The 17,377-nt window shown below is 36.0% G+C and overlaps 1 protein-coding gene across 21 annotated transcripts in view; it reads right to left on the bottom strand.

Annotated features, from left to right (window-relative positions):
• The window catches only part of CAMK2D (calcium/calmodulin dependent protein kinase II delta), a 316,290-nt gene that overhangs the window by 9,829 nt on the left and 289,084 nt on the right, over positions 1–17,377 (bottom strand). For all 21 annotated transcript variants that reach the window (XM_043569767.1, XM_043569809.1, XM_043569848.1 and 18 more), the window contains one exon: positions 2,353–2,428. In XM_043569767.1, coding sequence (XP_043425702.1) covers positions 2,353–2,428 — 76 coding nt within the window. The remainder of the gene's footprint in view (positions 1–2,352; positions 2,429–17,377) is intronic.

The raw sequence follows: 17,377 nt of genomic DNA, 5'->3' as shown, positions 1-17,377 counted from the left end.
GGATTCACAAAGCTGCCACTTGATATATATATGTGTGAACACACATGCTCTGAACAGGTGTCCTAAGGACCAGTTGACAGGGCTTTACCAGTGTATTCATCCAAAAAGCTCCCATGTAAAGTCCTGTTGAATTATCCCTGGGCCTGAGTTGAAACATCAGGCCAGATTACAGGCCTCTGTAGGTAAACAGATGTGATTCCACAGGACTGCATTATTTAAAATACCTTACATTAACCTGTCTTAGAATATAGGAAACGTTCCAATTTTGCCTGGCTATGACCACCAACAAAATACACTTTTTTACTATTCTACAGGAGAATGCTATTACAAAAAAATACATATTTGAAAATAGTATTCTCATATTTGGAGAACATGTTCTCATGTTTTTCTTACTAGAGTTCTCAGCAGAACGATAGAAGAGCAGCTTCTATGGCACAGAGTTCTCCACAACTGTTTAAAAGGGAGCTCTGGTTTCCGACGAGAGTTTTATTTTAAACTTCATATCTTACTATTTCAAGTGTACTTTATTAAATCATGTGAAAATAGCTGATACACACAAATATATACACATGCATATGCATGTGTTTGCATGTATATGCATTTACACATTTAATTTACAAGAAGCAATCCTGCATTTAATTTAGTTCTTAAACTCATTTACTTTTCATATTTTATAACAGATGATAAAAGCAATACCTTATATAAAATTTGGGAAAAAAGGCAAGAAAAAAATTCACACATAATTTCATCTCCCAGAGGCAATGTCCTGTTTTTCCTTTTCAAAACCAATTTGTCATATCTCATTCTATTTTTAATGCTTTTTCTCATGTAGTTGGAATAATTATGTACATTATAATTACATCATAAGCATTTGCCAGATTTCTAGAAACTACATAAACATCCACTGTACCAAATGCAACACATATTACTTAATGGTTTCCTTAATGTCGGACATATGTTTCCAATTTTTCACTATTATGAACATCGCTTCAATAATATTTTTGTTTATATTTTTTGTCCATGCTTTAGATTAAAAATCCATACCCGTGTTAAATTTTTTAAAGTTTATTTATTTATTTTGAGAGAGTGTGCATGAACAGGGGTCATGAGAGAATTCCAAGCAGGCTCTGTGCTGTCAGGGCAGAGCCCAACTAGAGTCTCGATCTAACAAACCCTGACATCATGACCTGGGCCAAAATCAAGAGTTGAACGCTCAACCAACTGAGCCACTCAGGTGCTCCCATACCCATGTTAAATTTTTATCAGTAAAATCAGAGGATTAAAACAATTTGAAACTTTAGAAATAAATAAATTTGAAATAAATGCTTTCTGGTATATAAGAACTAAACGTCCCTTCTAACCACTGCCACTACCACCAACCTAAATTTTTGCCTCCATTTATACTCCATCCAGTGTTGGAGGAAAGTCATCATAGTCCTACAGTATCTGCACTCCACTGCTTGTCAGCAATTTTTACCCCTGCTGATCTGACTGGCAGAAAATGCTCTTGCATTCACATTTGCACATTTGTGCTTTCTTTCTTTCTTTCTTTTTTTTTTTTAAGTATACAAGTTTTATGTATTTGGGTAGCCTAATCATTTTATCTTCTCATTTGTCACTACTTTCTCTGCTTTTAAATTTAGGTCTTTCCAATCAGAGATCAAATTCAATCTTTTTGCATTGAACTCTTTCATTCAAGAGGAGCTCACTCGTATGGAGTAAGAGGAAGGTTTGGACTGATTTTTATCTTTGTCCAAATGGCTAGCTTGTTGACCTACATACTTTGTGAAATACGCCTATTTATTTGAATGCTTTATTTTTACTTGATTTCCTTTATATACCCTATGGTCCAGTAGTTCATAAACTTTAAGCATTGGGACTTTCTTCAAATAAACTGTTACCTAAGAGACAAACTCATAAAAGAGACAAAGAAAGGTTGAGGCGTGCTGGCCCAAGAGGTAGAAGGCTGCCTCATGTCACCTTCTGGGTGATATGGATCTGTCCCAGGATCTTGACAGAGCTGCGAGGCAAAACATCTCTTAAACCAAAATGTACTTCTATGTGCTTTCCTGTCTCTTGTGTTTTTGCTCTCATGGATGCTCTGCCTGGAATGCCTTCCTCATATGGAGGAGTGGGTGATTACAAGTCTGTGCATTGACCGAGAGAGCACCAATCCTCCTATCAGAAGCTTTGTGTTTCCTCTGTAAATCCTATTTATTTATGAAATAAAGCTATCATTGACCTCAAACCTGGGGTTAAATATACATGAATTCCGGTACACTGAAGAATGTACTCATATATAAAATATTTTGTTCACATGCATGAAAGCAAAATAAATGTGCCTCTACTCACGTGTAAGCTTCAAAGTCCCCATTGTTGATAGCTTCAATCAGTTGTTCAGTGACTTTGATAATTTCTTGCTTTCGTGCTAAAGGCAAAGATAGATTATTTTATGTGGCTTTTGTCCTTTGTTCTCATAAAACTCTAACAATATTGCTATTTTTCTTAGAGTTTTAACATTTAAGACCCATCCGTCCCCCAAACATGGTGTTATTCTCTCTACAATCTTGCTGTTTATAGTGCAGAGATCAGCATCATCGACTTCTTTTGGGAGGCTGTAAGACACACAGATTCTCAGGTCTACTCCAGACCTACAGATTCAGAATCTGCATTTTAACAGGACCTTTAGTCACCTAGAAATTCCAGGCTGTATTTTTTAAATAAGTTCTCATTACCTTCATCAACATAATTGGGTTTGTAATTTTTTTTTTCTTTGAACATTTAACAGATGTATGTCTATCTTCAGAATACAGAGGATCTTTTACATTGAGACACTTAAGATACTTTTTACCGTTCAGCTCAACCAACTCTGCAAAAGGGGATGCCGACACTATAAATGACATCATATTTAGACAAATGGCCTTCAGTGAACTCTATGAATTGGAAAACCAACATATGAATCAATATGTGGACATAGGCAGATAGTTCGATGGAACCTCCCTGAAGAGCTGTCAATTCCAACACCAAACATGCTTTGTTTCTATTTCCAGCCCACAATTGGTAAAATTATTAATAGTTGGCTTGGCTCAAATCCCACGTATTCAGTAAATTCTTTTCTGATTCCATTTGCAAATGTTCCTTGCCTTTTCTGAATGCCTACAGTGTATCATTCATTTGGTAATGAAGCATATGCTATAATACCACAACACCTTTTTTAGTTAAATCATTACTAGTTTTAAATTGTTATTAAACTTTGTTCACTGTGTGATGGTCTTTCTAGTTAAATTAAAAGTTCCCTTGGGGTGGGGGGGAGGCTATTTTTTGCATCCTCTAAGTTTTATTCCAATGTCTTTAAAATAGGTGCTCAATAAATGTGTGAATTTGATCAACTGCCATTAATGATAATCTTTTGATTTCAGAATTCTATTGTTACTAATGAAATTAATGCATGAAATTTTTAAAATTTAAATTTCTATGAGTTTTGCTTTAAGAACATTGTGATACTTCCTTAAATCACTGGAAATTAACTAGGAGAGTCACGAAGAGTTATATTCATTCTATCTTAGTGAAGCTGCTATTCATAACAGAAAAAGCGGAAGTCTGGTTTTAGATAATTTTTTTTCCAAAGTTTGTTTATTTATCTTGAGAGAATGAATGAGAGTGCAAGCAGCGATGGGGCAGAGAGAAGGGGAGACAGAATCCTAAGCAGCCTCTGCGCTGTCATCGCAGAGCCCGGCTGAGGACTCACCACCTGTGAGATCATGACCTGAGCTGAGATCAAGAGTTGGACACTTGATCGATCAAGCCATCCAGGCACCCCATTTTGTTACTGATTAAAGGCAACCAATATGTATTTTTAATGAAACTGATCATTATTAAACATGTTTTAACCACAAAGTTAAATGCTTACATTTTCCAAGTTATGATGTTCCTTATTTAAAATAAATATTCTGTAAACCTAACCTCATTTATACTATATGAGACTACCCTATAAAATATGACTGCTAATAATGCCAAGGTTGATAATATAAAAAATCACTATATAGGTTAGATTTCATTTTAGTTACATTATTAACTTTCATTTATATTATGAAAAAAAGCTTCTTAGCTCCTACACACATTTAAAACATTTTTTGCCCTTGTTCAGTTGATTTATGAATATCTAGAATATATCCAACACCAAAACATACTGACACAAGTAGTAGCAGGGAATAATTCTGTAATAGGGATGCCACCAGTGGCACATTTTAGCTTAATTTAGTTAGGCAATAAGTGATTCATCTGTTTCTGGCCTCAACAGTATGAACATTTGGCAAAAGTGCATGACAGCTGACCCGATTCTGGAATATAAAGGACACTGGTGCTCAGAAAAGGAGATTAAGAAAATGTGACTATCAAAACCTCCTCAAAATTAAATCCTTGTTTAAAGCTAATATATTTCCTAGTTTGCTAAGTAAAAAACTACAGTTTAGAAAATGTCAATTTTCAAAAATGAGATGGAAGAAAAACGAATGTGAAATCAGTACCCTTTGTAGAGCTTCATTAGGCTAAGGCTCAGTTTACAGAGCGTGAAAAGTTCAAGGTCACGTTCTGAATTTTCTGAACATCTCTACCTTCCCTGATAAACAAAATATGGAATTAGAATATCGGCTTTAGGTATGGCCATCTCTCATACTGTGAGTCACTGTGGAAATACTTATTATCTCTTTAATAGTTTACAAGCTACAACTGGCTTAATTTTTGTCCTGCACAATCAAAGCAACACAAATGGCCTTTTCTCTTAGTTCTTAGGCTCAGAAACAATGGTCCTTTAGCTGGCAGCACAGCAAGTGGGAATTAGTGAGAATGCTTCTGTGCTGCATCATCAGGAAAACAACATGACTATCTTGGCTTGGCCCTGGAACTCAGGAATCTTTAGAGTGCTTACTTCCCTGGGGCAAAGGAGCCTGAGTGAGTCACAGGTAGCACATGACAGCTGACTCTTTAAAGGAAAGCAGAAGTCTGGAAATGAATCATTTGTATATAGTAGTCTACTGTGGTTGGGACTATTGCCACAGTGACCTACAGGAAGAGTGAGGTTTTGGTGCTCGCTAGCAAACAGTGAGGATAAGGGACAATCTACTTCTCAGAAGTGAGGTTAAGGGACAGTCACTGTGCTAGGTGCCTGGCTGCCTATCTTCTGTAGAAAGGGACCCCTATCATCTGGCCTTCCCTCCTCCTAAATATCAAGTAATGACCACTCCAGAATTCAAACTGGGGACAGCTTGTGATGTGTCACTATTTAACAATTCAGATGAAGGAAAACTGTACCAATATGGCATTCCCTGCACACCAGAAGTTTTTCCATCTTTAGCTAGCACTTTAATCACTGGGAACTGATTACTCAGTAGTTTCATTTACACAATAAAGGTACTGAAGCCTATACCCATAAGTCCCAAAGTAGTTTGTGGGGATTTGCAGGTTCCTAGGGGAAAGGCAGGAGAGAAAAGTAAGTGGGAGAGATGTTTCAGATTCTGAGTGTAATTGCTTCCCATGCAACCATGCAAAAGACCTAGAAACATTTTCATGTTCAAATTCATATTCTTTTTGGCTCCCTTATTTTTCTAAAGAGGACTGTTAGAGTTAGATAAGGATGTGAATGGTCCCAGTGTTAAAAACCAACCAACAAAACAAGAAACCCTGGGAACTGAGAATAAGTACATAATAAAACAATGGATAGATTTCAACATTTCTCAAACATTATCAGATCTGAACGCTGATCAACAACGCTCTGGGATATGCACACAAACATTACCTACCGGTTTTACAGGTAAGTACAGAGAATATAGGCACTGACCAAGGGACACAGAGTTTGCTGATTACTCCTTCCCTCCATCTTGAAATACTTTTACTGCTTTCCTGCTTTTCTTAATAATTGTGTGATCATATGATCTCTTATTTACTATGTTCTCTTTCTCTACCTGGACTTTAAATGTTTCAATTCCTTTCAAAGGTTCAATTTGAGGCCCTTCTCAACATACACTGTATCCTTCTGAACCCTTCCACACCAGTGTTTTATATTGCTATTTATGTCCCAGTGACTGGCACATTGTTACTTCCTTTTTTCTAGTCTTTTCCTCTACCTCTGTGTGTCCGTGCCTATTTTGGAATCTTCATTTGGATATCTCAAATGCATCTTGAACCCAACATATGCTAAACTGATCTAATGAACTTCTACCTGCACAAATCTACTTGCTTTTCCAGGGATCTCCCTCTTGGAGAATGACAACATCATCATCCAGTTGCATAAGCCAGAAACCTGAGAATCATCTTTGAATCCCTTATCCTACACACCCCATCCAATCTTTCAAGTTCTGTTGGTTTTGCCTTTTAAAATATATTACATATTGGGGCGCCTGGATGGCTCAGTTGGTTAAACGTCCGACTTCAGCTCAGGTCATGAACTCGTGGTTCGTGAGTTCAAGCCCTGAGTGGGGCTCTGTGCTGATAGCTCAGAGCCTGGAGCCTGTTTCAAATTCTCTATCTCCCTTTCTCTCTGTCCCTCCCTCACTCATGTTCTCTCTCTCTCTCTCAAATAAACATTAAACATTTTTTTAAAAATTAAAAAAATAAAATGTATTACATATTAGTTCTTACCTTCTTCACCGCCACTCTGGCGTAAGCACCCATCATTTCATAATAAGTTACCTGAAGAGACACTATGAAATCTGGCATAATCTCGACTCTGCTCATCTCACCAGACTCATTCAAAGGCCCTTTTACTTTATCCTGTCCACTCCACCCATACAGCCTATTCTCAGAAATGGAAAATGGCCAAACTGCCTTCTAGTGTTAGCCCGTATATATTATCCTCTCTTGGAGAACTGTCCCCCATCTTTGCTTCCACTTCTTTTATCAGATCTCAACTATTATTTCTTTGAAAAAGCCTTCTCTGACTCTCATTTTAGGAGAGGTCTCCATGTCATAAATTCATACTTATCTTCTCCTACAACTGCTGTTTAAAAGCACTTAGTATACTAGAATTTACATATTTATTTGTGTGGATTTGATTACACTTTCTCTATTTGTAAGCTCCACAGGGGCAGATAACTTACCACTGCAACCCAACATCTAGCATAGTACATGCTTGATAAATATTTGAATGAACAATGGGTCTAGAACAGACTCAAGCGTTTTCTGATTCCCAATCCAGTGGCCTTTCCAACATATAAATACTTCATTTTTAAATGATGGTCAGAGAGCCTTTAAAAAATATACAACTAATAAAGCAATTCAGATTTTAAGAAGCATACCTTATTGTTTACTGACAGTGAAAGAAAATACTCTTCAACTTGTCTAAAACTAACCATCAAATTTCTTTCTCTTTTTGGATTCCTTACTTTTGCTAATGCAACCACAATTTTACTGGTCTCCCAGCTCAAAACCTTGGGTTACTTCTAGACTCTGTTCTCTCCTTTGTCCTCATATTGTCCTCCACAAGTCATTTAATTTTCCATTATCATCTACATGATCTCTCCTACGGTATATCCTTAGCCTCTTCGTCTGTTTGCTTGCCCTTGGCAATCTCATTTATTCCTCTGGCTTTGACCATATAATGAAGACTGCCAAATCTCTATCACTAACCTTAAACCTTTCTGGGCTCCAAGTTCATATTTCTATCTGATTTGTAACATCTCCAGTTACCCTGGCATTTCAGACCTAGTAGGGTGCCAAGATGGACCTCAAGTATCTTCCCTGAGAAACCTGCTGCTTGTCTTCTATCACTCACCTTGGATAGTGATGACATAATCTGCTCAGTTGCCCAAACCAAAAGCCTTGACACTTCTTTTTCTTTCAGTTCTTCATATAGCTGATCACCAGTTCTTCTTCACTCATCTACATCTTTCTCAGATCCATTTATTCCTCTTTAGGCTAATGGCCACTTCTCTGATTCAGGCTCATAGAAGTTCCTAACCACTCCTGCTCCAAGGTCACATCCCGCTCACTCCCACTCTCCACCCCTCACTGTTGTAAAATTATCTCTATAGAATAGGGCTAACCATGCCTTTTGCCCACTGTCTAGAAGCCAAGCCCAATATTCTTTGTTCTTGAAAGATCTTCCTACTTTATTTTTCTAGCTTTGACTCTTCACACTTCTTTTCCCCCAGGAGTCCCATATAACCTATTCTATAACTACACCAAGTGTCTCACTTTTCCTCAACTAATCCTGGATCTTTGATAATGTTTTGCCTTTCTTCTTACCATTTCTTCTGTCTGAAAACTCCCCCTCTTCTGTCTGGAAACCTTCAATATTCTGCTCCAAAGTTATCTCTTTCCTTTAGCCTTTCTTAAGTGCTATTCACAACTCTTTGGTTATACTGCAGTCTTCCTAAAGCATTATCACAGGATGTTCATAAATCTGCTCAGGCAGGACTTGACAGTTTTCTACCTTCAACACCTGGCACTGAATAAATTCCTATACATGCATGCACATATGAATACATAGATGAGGTGTATAAAATATTATGTACATTTTGAAACATTAGATAAATGCCAAGTATGCTGGTGATGATCACGTCTGGCAGCAGTTTGAAAGTAACTGTGCTAACTGAAAAGGCACTTATGGGGGCACCTGGGTGGCTCAGTCAGTTAAGTGTCCAACTCTTGGTTTAGGCTCAGGTCACGATCTTACGGTTCATGGGTTCAAGCTCTGCATCAGGATCTGTGCTGACAGCATGGAGCCTGCTTGGGATTCTCTCTTTCCCTCTTTGCCCCACCCTGCTCCCTCATGCTGTCTCTCTGTCTCTCTCTCTGTCTCTCTCTCTGTCTCTGTCTCTCTCTGTCATAAATAAACTTAAAAACTCACAAAATCCCTTAAAAAAAAAAAAGAAAGGGCACTTACGGATCTTGCATAGCTCAGAATCAGCAGAATGACCACTCTGTGTGACGCCATGGTATTTTAGATGCCAGAGTAATTTGTATAGATCTAGTAAGATAAACTGGGCATATCTAGCCCATGTTTAAACTTGTAATTTCTTTTCAAGAGAACTGAGTTCAGAGAAATATCCTAGTTATTCAAGCTTGAACTTTCCAGTAGTTATAGATTTTCGATTAAGAAGTTTGCTGAGATGAAACCACTTGACAATTAACCTTACTCAGGCGTCTATCTTGTCTACTGTGAAACTCAGACTAGGAAATGAACTGAATTTATAGATGCAAGTTGATCTTTACTAAAATGTTAGCACAGTATCATACACTGAAATTTTTTAGTGAACTGTGCCTAAAGACTACTTAATGATCAAAAGTTGCACAATTAAAATTTTAGCTTTTTGGGGTCTATTAGCTCATTAGCAATTCAGCTCATTTACTTTTTGCCAAGAGGTATAGTTCTATTTAATTTAACTTCTTCTTTTTACATATCTCAGAGGTATGGGGCACTTGGCTGCCAGAGACTTGAAGGACAGGGAGGTTAAGTGACTTGCTCAAGTCATCCAGCAAAGTCAGAAGCTGTGCCAGGGCTGGAACTTTATTTGGCTGAGGTATCTGTTTAATTCACTAATCTATGTTCCTTTCCAGCCCACAGTGCCTAATTCAATATTTTGAAATAATAAACTTAAATGAACCACCTAAGTGTCTTTGAACTTACTCTGGCAAGGTGACTGACTACTTAATTACTGGGCCAAGGTTGTAATTAATTATTATACCGATTTCACAAAACTGGGTGCCCCATGGTTTCATTGTCTTTTTCCACACTGCCATTAACAAAAATAACTCTTAGGAATAGTTATTATCTTCGGCAAATATACAAATTAGGATCATTTTCATGCTTTTGGTAGTTTATAGAAAAAGGTGTCTATCAACTAAGCTGTTTGGCATTTCCTATGCAATTAACAGCTTGCTTCTTAGTGATTTCATTTTTATTTCACTAGTTTCATGTATTAACATTCAGGAGAATATTTTCCATTATTTTGGCTTTTAAAATCAAGCCCATAGAAGATTTTAGAGTTGCCTCGTTTACCCTGGAATATTTTACTCAAATTAAGAGCTGGAAATTACCAACTTTCTCCTCGGTAATGCTTTCAAGAATTGTTGTAAAGCTCACTTACCCAGAAGTCACCTGTTGAATGACATCAATTACTCAGCTCTTTAATCACTAGCGTTTCTTAAGATTACAAAACTAAATTATTCAAATCATCTTTGTACTTTTCTCTATAAAAACTGCTCTTAGTTTCAAAGCATAAAATGTTAATTGGGAGAAGAAGTACTATTAATCTTAGCCCTGTTAAATTTCTATGACTTGGCAATAGATGATTAACAAATATTTAAAAATAAAAAAACTCTAGCATTGGGATCATTTAGTGTAAGTGAAAATAGGTTTACATTTTTAAAAAAGTTTGTGAGGATATCATTGGGTTACCAAATATGACCATGTCATTCCTAAAATGACTCTAGATCTAAAGAAGTAAAATATTTACTATTTTTTGTAAAAAATTAAGGGATGTATACTTATAAAAATTTTCATTAAAAATGGCTTACGTTAAGTTTTAGAGTATAGAGAAACTATAGGTGGTTATGTAGAATATTTGCTTATATGGAAGAATTCAGTCCAGCCACATTAAAGCAATTGAATAACTGTTCTGGTATCCCCAACTGACTTGTAGAAGCTAGAAACAGCACAACATTGTGAATACCATTGAGTAGTTTAGTATTAAGATTTGTGTGAATCAGATAGGTGTGGTACCACTTCCAGTTAAGAGTTGATGACATGGAAGAAAAAGATTTTAAGAAACTGGTTCAAAGATTCACATCAATTGCTTGAGGATTAAACTGCAGTCTCCTCTATAATGTGGGTCAAACTTGAGGGCATTATGCTATGTGAAGTCACACAGAGGAAGACAAATACTGTATGCTTTTACTTATATGCGGAATCTCCCAACCAGACAAACAACTCATAGAAAAAGAGATCAGATTTCTGGTTACCATAGGCAGTACTGGGATAGGAGAAGGGGGAATTGGAGGGAGATGTTCAAAGGGTACAAACTTGCAGGGCGCCTGAGTGGCTCAGTCAGTTAAGTGTCCAACTCTTGATTTCAGTTCAGGTCATGATCTTCCAGTTCATGGGATCGAGCCCTGTGTTAGGCTCTGTGCTGACAGTGCAGAGCCTGCCTGGGATTCACTTCCTCTCTCTCTGTCCCTCCTCTGCTGGCACTCTCTCTCTCAAAATAAATAAACTTAAAAAAAAAAAGGTACAGACTTGCAGTTATAAGGTAAATAAGTCCTAAGGATGTCATGTACAACGTGGTGACTACAGTTAACACCGTTAGATGGTATATGTGAAAGTTGTTAACTCCATCCCAAGAGTTCTTACCAGAAGAAAAAAACTTTTTTAGACATTTCTTTTTTTATATCTATATTAGATGTTAAGTGTTAACCTACTATGGTAATCATTTCACAATATATGTAAACAAAATTCATTTGTTATATATAAACTTATATAGTGCTGTATGCTGTATATTAATTATATCTTTAAAAAACCATAGTCTACTAGCATTCAAGTTTATACACTTGAATGAAACAAAGATACTAAGCATTCTCAAGGAGTATCTGTTTCCTCCACTGTAGAACCAAGGTGATAAAGTTATTTTCTCAAAAGAAAATAATCAGACTTGAAAAGGAGACAATGAGATAGAATTTTTAAATATCTGGAAAATTTTTGTTTTGTTTTGTTTTTTGACAAGAAGGAAATCCAGCCTTCCCCAGACCCTGGAACTATAATGAGTCCAATTAACCCCTCCAATTAATTTTACATAATATCAGCCAAAAGAATCATGTGTCTTTATGGTCAAAAGTAATTGTCAAAGTGTTAATGCTCTGTTCTTCAATATGAATAGCCAGAACTAAGTGTGTGTGTGTGTGTATGTATGTATGTATGCATATATATATATATATATATATATATATATATATAGAGAGAGAGAGAGAGAGAGAGAGAGAGAGAGAGAGAGAGAAGGGTTAAAACCCTGTGCAGTCATGAGTAGGTTTTTCTCCCCCAATGGTTTCTATTGTGGCTTAGCTTGATATTTTATTTTTAATAAGTTATTCCATTCCTATATAAAAAGTATACAGTTTGAATTTAGCAAAAAACAGAATTCAGTATATTCTTGAATAAATTTATTTGTAACTACACTTTTCTGAATAATTCAACTGGTAGGTTTGTAAATGCTCCCTGGGACCAAGAATGTAAGATAAACTCAAGAGCATGTTCTCTATACTCCAAAACCATTTTAAATCTTTGTTTTGCACAAAGCAAAAATAAAAAGCAAGCAAACAAAAAACCCTACCAAAATTAATTGAAGTGTGATGTGATTTTTGAGAAAGACTGAGACTGAACACAGTAAGAGTACACAAAAATAGTATTCTGCCTCCATATTTATTGAGCCCAATCTGATTTTCTGAAGTCTTTTCTCCTTATCTCCATGTTCACACAACTCTTAAGTCATATTTCAAAGTTTCTCATACCAGTGTTGTCTCAGTAAGGCTGAAGTGAAAGCAGATTTTTTTATCACCTACCACTGTATAGATATTTTAACTCTAAGAATGTCATGTCACTTTTTTCTAAGCATTAAGTACGTCTACTTGTCCCATTTTGAACCATTCCCCCAAATAGGTAGCAGCATCGCCTGTCATTGAAACTCCATATTTTCTAGCTAATTCTCATCTTCAACGGCTACAAAAATAGTTGCTGTGCTTTCATTACAAAGTCTATCATTATCCAATCCATAGCTTCCAGAATTAATAAATGAGAACTGAAAGGGCAGATGAGGTCCAGTGAAATGGGAAGAGAGAGGGCAATTTTCAAAACAGATCACAGAATACAATTGCACTCATACATAATTCAAGAGTTCTATAGCCTCTCTAATCAATAGTAAGTTAGGGAACTAGTGTAACAAGTTTATAGGACAAATAACATAAATGAAGAGATATTTTTAATTTCAAAAACTGTGGAATAATGATAGACTCTCTTGATAAGTCAGTTTGTCTATGGCGTCCAAAGGCAGCATTCAATGTAACATATGTGCTTATATACATGTGACCACTGTTGCCTTCTGAGATGCAGACCACTGCAGCGAAAAGGCAGAGCTGCAGTCAGTTTGGATATAAATTTACAATGTTTTGTCACAAGTTGGAAAACTTAGAGGAAAATTACTTACATATACCTCCTTTTTTTCAACACACACCACACACACACACACACACACACACACACACACACACTCCCTCTCACAAAATGTTATAAATTCCTATAACTCTTTTGATGTCCCCATGCATTTGACAGATTGCACTGGTAAGACTTCTAGGACCAAGAGTCATTTCTGTGATTCGTTACTACATTTTTCAAAGCTTAATTTGGAAAAGTAAAAATATCCTATCAGACCAGAAGTTCTTAAGTGAGTTCTCATAGCAAATGCTTTTTATTAAAGTGATTCCTCATATTGGCACTCTATAATCAGTTCAGCTCTGGGATATTCTGTGCTAAATTCAGCTTAGGAAAGTAATGTAAAAGTACTTGCTGTAATATCTTGACCAAATTTTACAAACCAGTAAAATTATTCTTTGTTTAACCAATGTGAGTACAATAATTTATGAACCATATATTTCAGAACATATTACTGTCACTTTTATTCTAGCATGTATTATAAAGTAAATTATCTTAAATTAACACATTATTATAAAATGTAACTTAGAATGGGTACATTTTTGAGTAGGGAATATTGCTTTGCCTTTATCTGTTGAATTCAAATGATGAACATTCATCAAATACACCATTCAGGTTGTTTGGTGAGTAATCAACAGTCCACACATATAAAATTCATATCTATATAATGATAAATGAGATTAAGATAATAGTAAGAATCTTTCATAGAGAGTAATTTTGATTTAACATGGAGATACTGACTTGGAAGTTCAGCAGGGCAGACCACCATAAACATCTTTAAAAATTATCTCTAGCATTTGTATCAACAGATTACACAACACAACATGATGAGAAATGAGGTATAACTTAAATAACACTGATGAGGAAATTCTCCAATAACTCACAACCCTGATCATGTTAGAAAATTCTAGTATAGACTCTAAGGATACCAACTTTGGGACAGATTCAGACCTTCATCCAAAACCCATCTTTTTGTCTTGTTTTTTTGTTTGTTTTATCCTCCATAACAAGTAAACACCACATTTCATTTTTATTAGATGTTTATTTAAATGATATTATTAAAATTTTTTTTAATGTTTTTATTTATTTTTGGGACAGAGAGAGACAGAGCATGAGCAGGGGAGGGGCAGAGAGAAAGGGAGACACAGGATCCAAAGCAGACTCCAGGCTCTGAGCTGTCAGCACAGAGCCCGACGTGGGGCTCGAACTCATGGACTGTGAGAACATGACCTGAGCTGAAGTCGGATGCTTAACTGAGCCACCCAGGCGCCCCTAAATGACATTATTAAATTCCACCTTACCTGCTCTGTTTACGTGCAAAATTATGAATGAAGAGCTATTTCTTTTTTAAAATTTTTTTTTAACGTTTATTTATTTTTGAGACAGAGAGAGACAGAGCATGAATGGGGGAAGGGCAGAGAGAGAGGGAGACACAGAATCGGAAGCAGGCTCCAGGCTCTGAGCCATCAGCCCAGAGCCCGACGCGGGGCTCGAACTCACGGACCGTGAGATCATGACCTGAGCTGAAGTTGGAGGCTTAACCGACTGAGCCACCCAGGCTCCCCAAGAAGAGCTATTTCTTGAAGAAAGATTTAAAATACACAATCTCATATACTCACACTGTTTCTACACTGACAAAAATATCTTTAAAAAGTCATAGCAGTCTCTTTAAAGTAAGCTGCCTTGTCTGTCATTAAAGATCATTAATCTTTTCAGAGGTTATTTATCTACTGTTCAGGAATATCTTTACATTTTATTCACCTTAACTTTGTATAATGTGGTACAATATTTGATTAGAATACTAGACTTCTGAGTAAAGCAAGATAGGTATAGAATAAAAACATACTCAAAATAGATACCACCACAAGTTATTTTCCCAACTGAAGATATTCCCTAGTTCAAATTATAAACAAATGACATTTGGGAGCAGCATTTTTTATTTTTATTTTTATTTTTTTTGCTTTTTAAATTTGAAAATACATAATGGCAATGGGGTTTTTGTCTATTACTCAAACTTCCTAAAATCCAAAATTCTTTCCTTAACATTTGCCATCTGTGTTTCGCTAGATAGACACACTCTAAATAACCACATGTAGTGATGTTAAAGAAATCAATGATCCTGTAATAAATTATTTAACAAAAAGACAAATAGGTCTCTCACACTTGATCCGTTAACTTCTATCAGGAGGTTACAGTCTCCAAGAGGGATATTTTATGTAATAGTTCTTGAGACATTTTGCTTGATAAGTAGGTAATAATTTTGCACATATATGCTTCTTTGTAAATATATATTTTACTTTTGTGGAAAACAATCAGTCTATATGCTTTTACTCTCAACAAGAATAATCAAGACAGCCAAAACTGAGCAAATTAAAAAAAATTATGTTTATTTACTTTTGAGCGAAAGACAAGACAGAGGCATGAACAGGGGAGGGGCAGAGAGAGAGAGAGGGAGACACAGAATCCAAAGTAGGTTCTAGGCTCTGAGCTGTCAGCACAAAGCCTGACATGGGGCTCGAACTCACAGATTGCGAGATCATGGCCTGAACCGAAGTCGGATGCTTAACCGACTGAGCCATCCAAGCACCCCAAAACTGAGCAAATTTTTCAAAATACTTGAAAACATAAAAAGATTGGTTTAGATGAGGGAAGGCTGAATCATTAATACATTTATGTTTAATTACAAACAAAGTATGTCTCTGAACTCAAAATTTTAAGTGTTCAAACAAAATTAACTTATGGCAAAAACCTCATAAATAATTTATGAATCTATTGAGTGTCTAGCATATGGTACCATGGAGGGAAAAAACAGTGAATTAACATTAACATAATCTACCTTGAAAATTCACCAAAATTCAAAAGTATAATCTTTCTTTAACAAAACACTTTTTAAAAAGTAAGAACTTCTATTGTAAAGCAAAAAATGAATATTTCTGTACTTGGGCAGCTTTTATGTTTATGTATATAAGTTGGCTGAATTCTATACATGACCTTAACAATTATAAATGTTTACCCACTTGTCTGAAATAAATGGCTTAGGAAATAGAAACACTGATTCTAAAATAAAAAAAAAAAAAACAGGTCCCTTTAGATTTATGGTCTCTTTGAATTGTGAGCCTTGGTGCTTATATCATCTACTCATAGGAAAGAATGGCCAGAAATAGTATAATTTCACTAAGCAGCTCTCATGAGATAGACATTATACCAGGCATTTAACTAACAATCTCTCTAGTGAACATTACCATGCTTTATTATTGTTATTATTGTTAGGATAAATCATATCAAACTGTACTTTTGAAGGTAAAAAATAAAAAATTAAGTATTGAGATACTATCATCTCTAATGTACATACAACTCAGAGAGGTTTTACATAAAGGGTTGGATTACACAGCCCATCAAAGGCTGGGCTGAGATTCAAACATAATATGTTTGACATCAAAGCACATGTGCCATCCAAACAAGGAAGAGGATCCTATGTGAGTTACTTTTTACATTTGCAATTTCTATATCTTTAGCTCCTAAATTATGGGGGGTGGGGCACAGAGCATCTGCATAAAAACCCATGAAGATAAAAATGGAGAGATCATAACTTTGAAAGTATTGTCATCATTTTATTGGCTGGTAGGACAGGGCATGGTTGGTATCCACCATACTTCCTTCCTCCATCAATTTATTATTATTCCTATTATTACCAAACACTGGTTTAGATACTGCAGATACAGCAGGGGACAAAACAAAAATCTCTGCCCTGAAGAAACTTACGTTCTAGTAAAGGAAGAGAGAGACATTAAACAAAAAAGTAAAATAAATATTTCACATAATATAAAGTACTAGGGGAAAAGCAAAGCAGAGAAGAAGAATGGAATTGGCTGGATTTGAACGCACAATTTAAAGCAGGGTCATCAAAGTCTGAGAGGGTATCATTTAATCAGAGACATAAAAAGAGGAGGCAGCAAGCAACATGGAATGTGTATCAAGACATAACAGGCAGGGAACAGCAAGTGAAAAGGCCCTAAGGCAGGAACCTGCTTGATACATTTCAGGAATAGTGTTCCTGAGGTATATAACATGAGAGGAGGCCAGATGGTAAAGGAAGGCATGGCTGGTGGAAGTTCTCATCATGGAGGGACGTTCAATTCTAAAAGGGCTTTGGCACTTTTTATATGTTGAAACTAATATAAC

Source organism: Prionailurus bengalensis, chromosome B1 (assembly GCF_016509475.1).
Source record: "Prionailurus bengalensis isolate Pbe53 chromosome B1, Fcat_Pben_1.1_paternal_pri, whole genome shotgun sequence".
Taxonomy (NCBI): Eukaryota; Metazoa; Chordata; class Mammalia; order Carnivora; family Felidae; genus Prionailurus; species Prionailurus bengalensis.
This window is presented reverse-complemented; position numbering and strand designations above follow the sequence as displayed.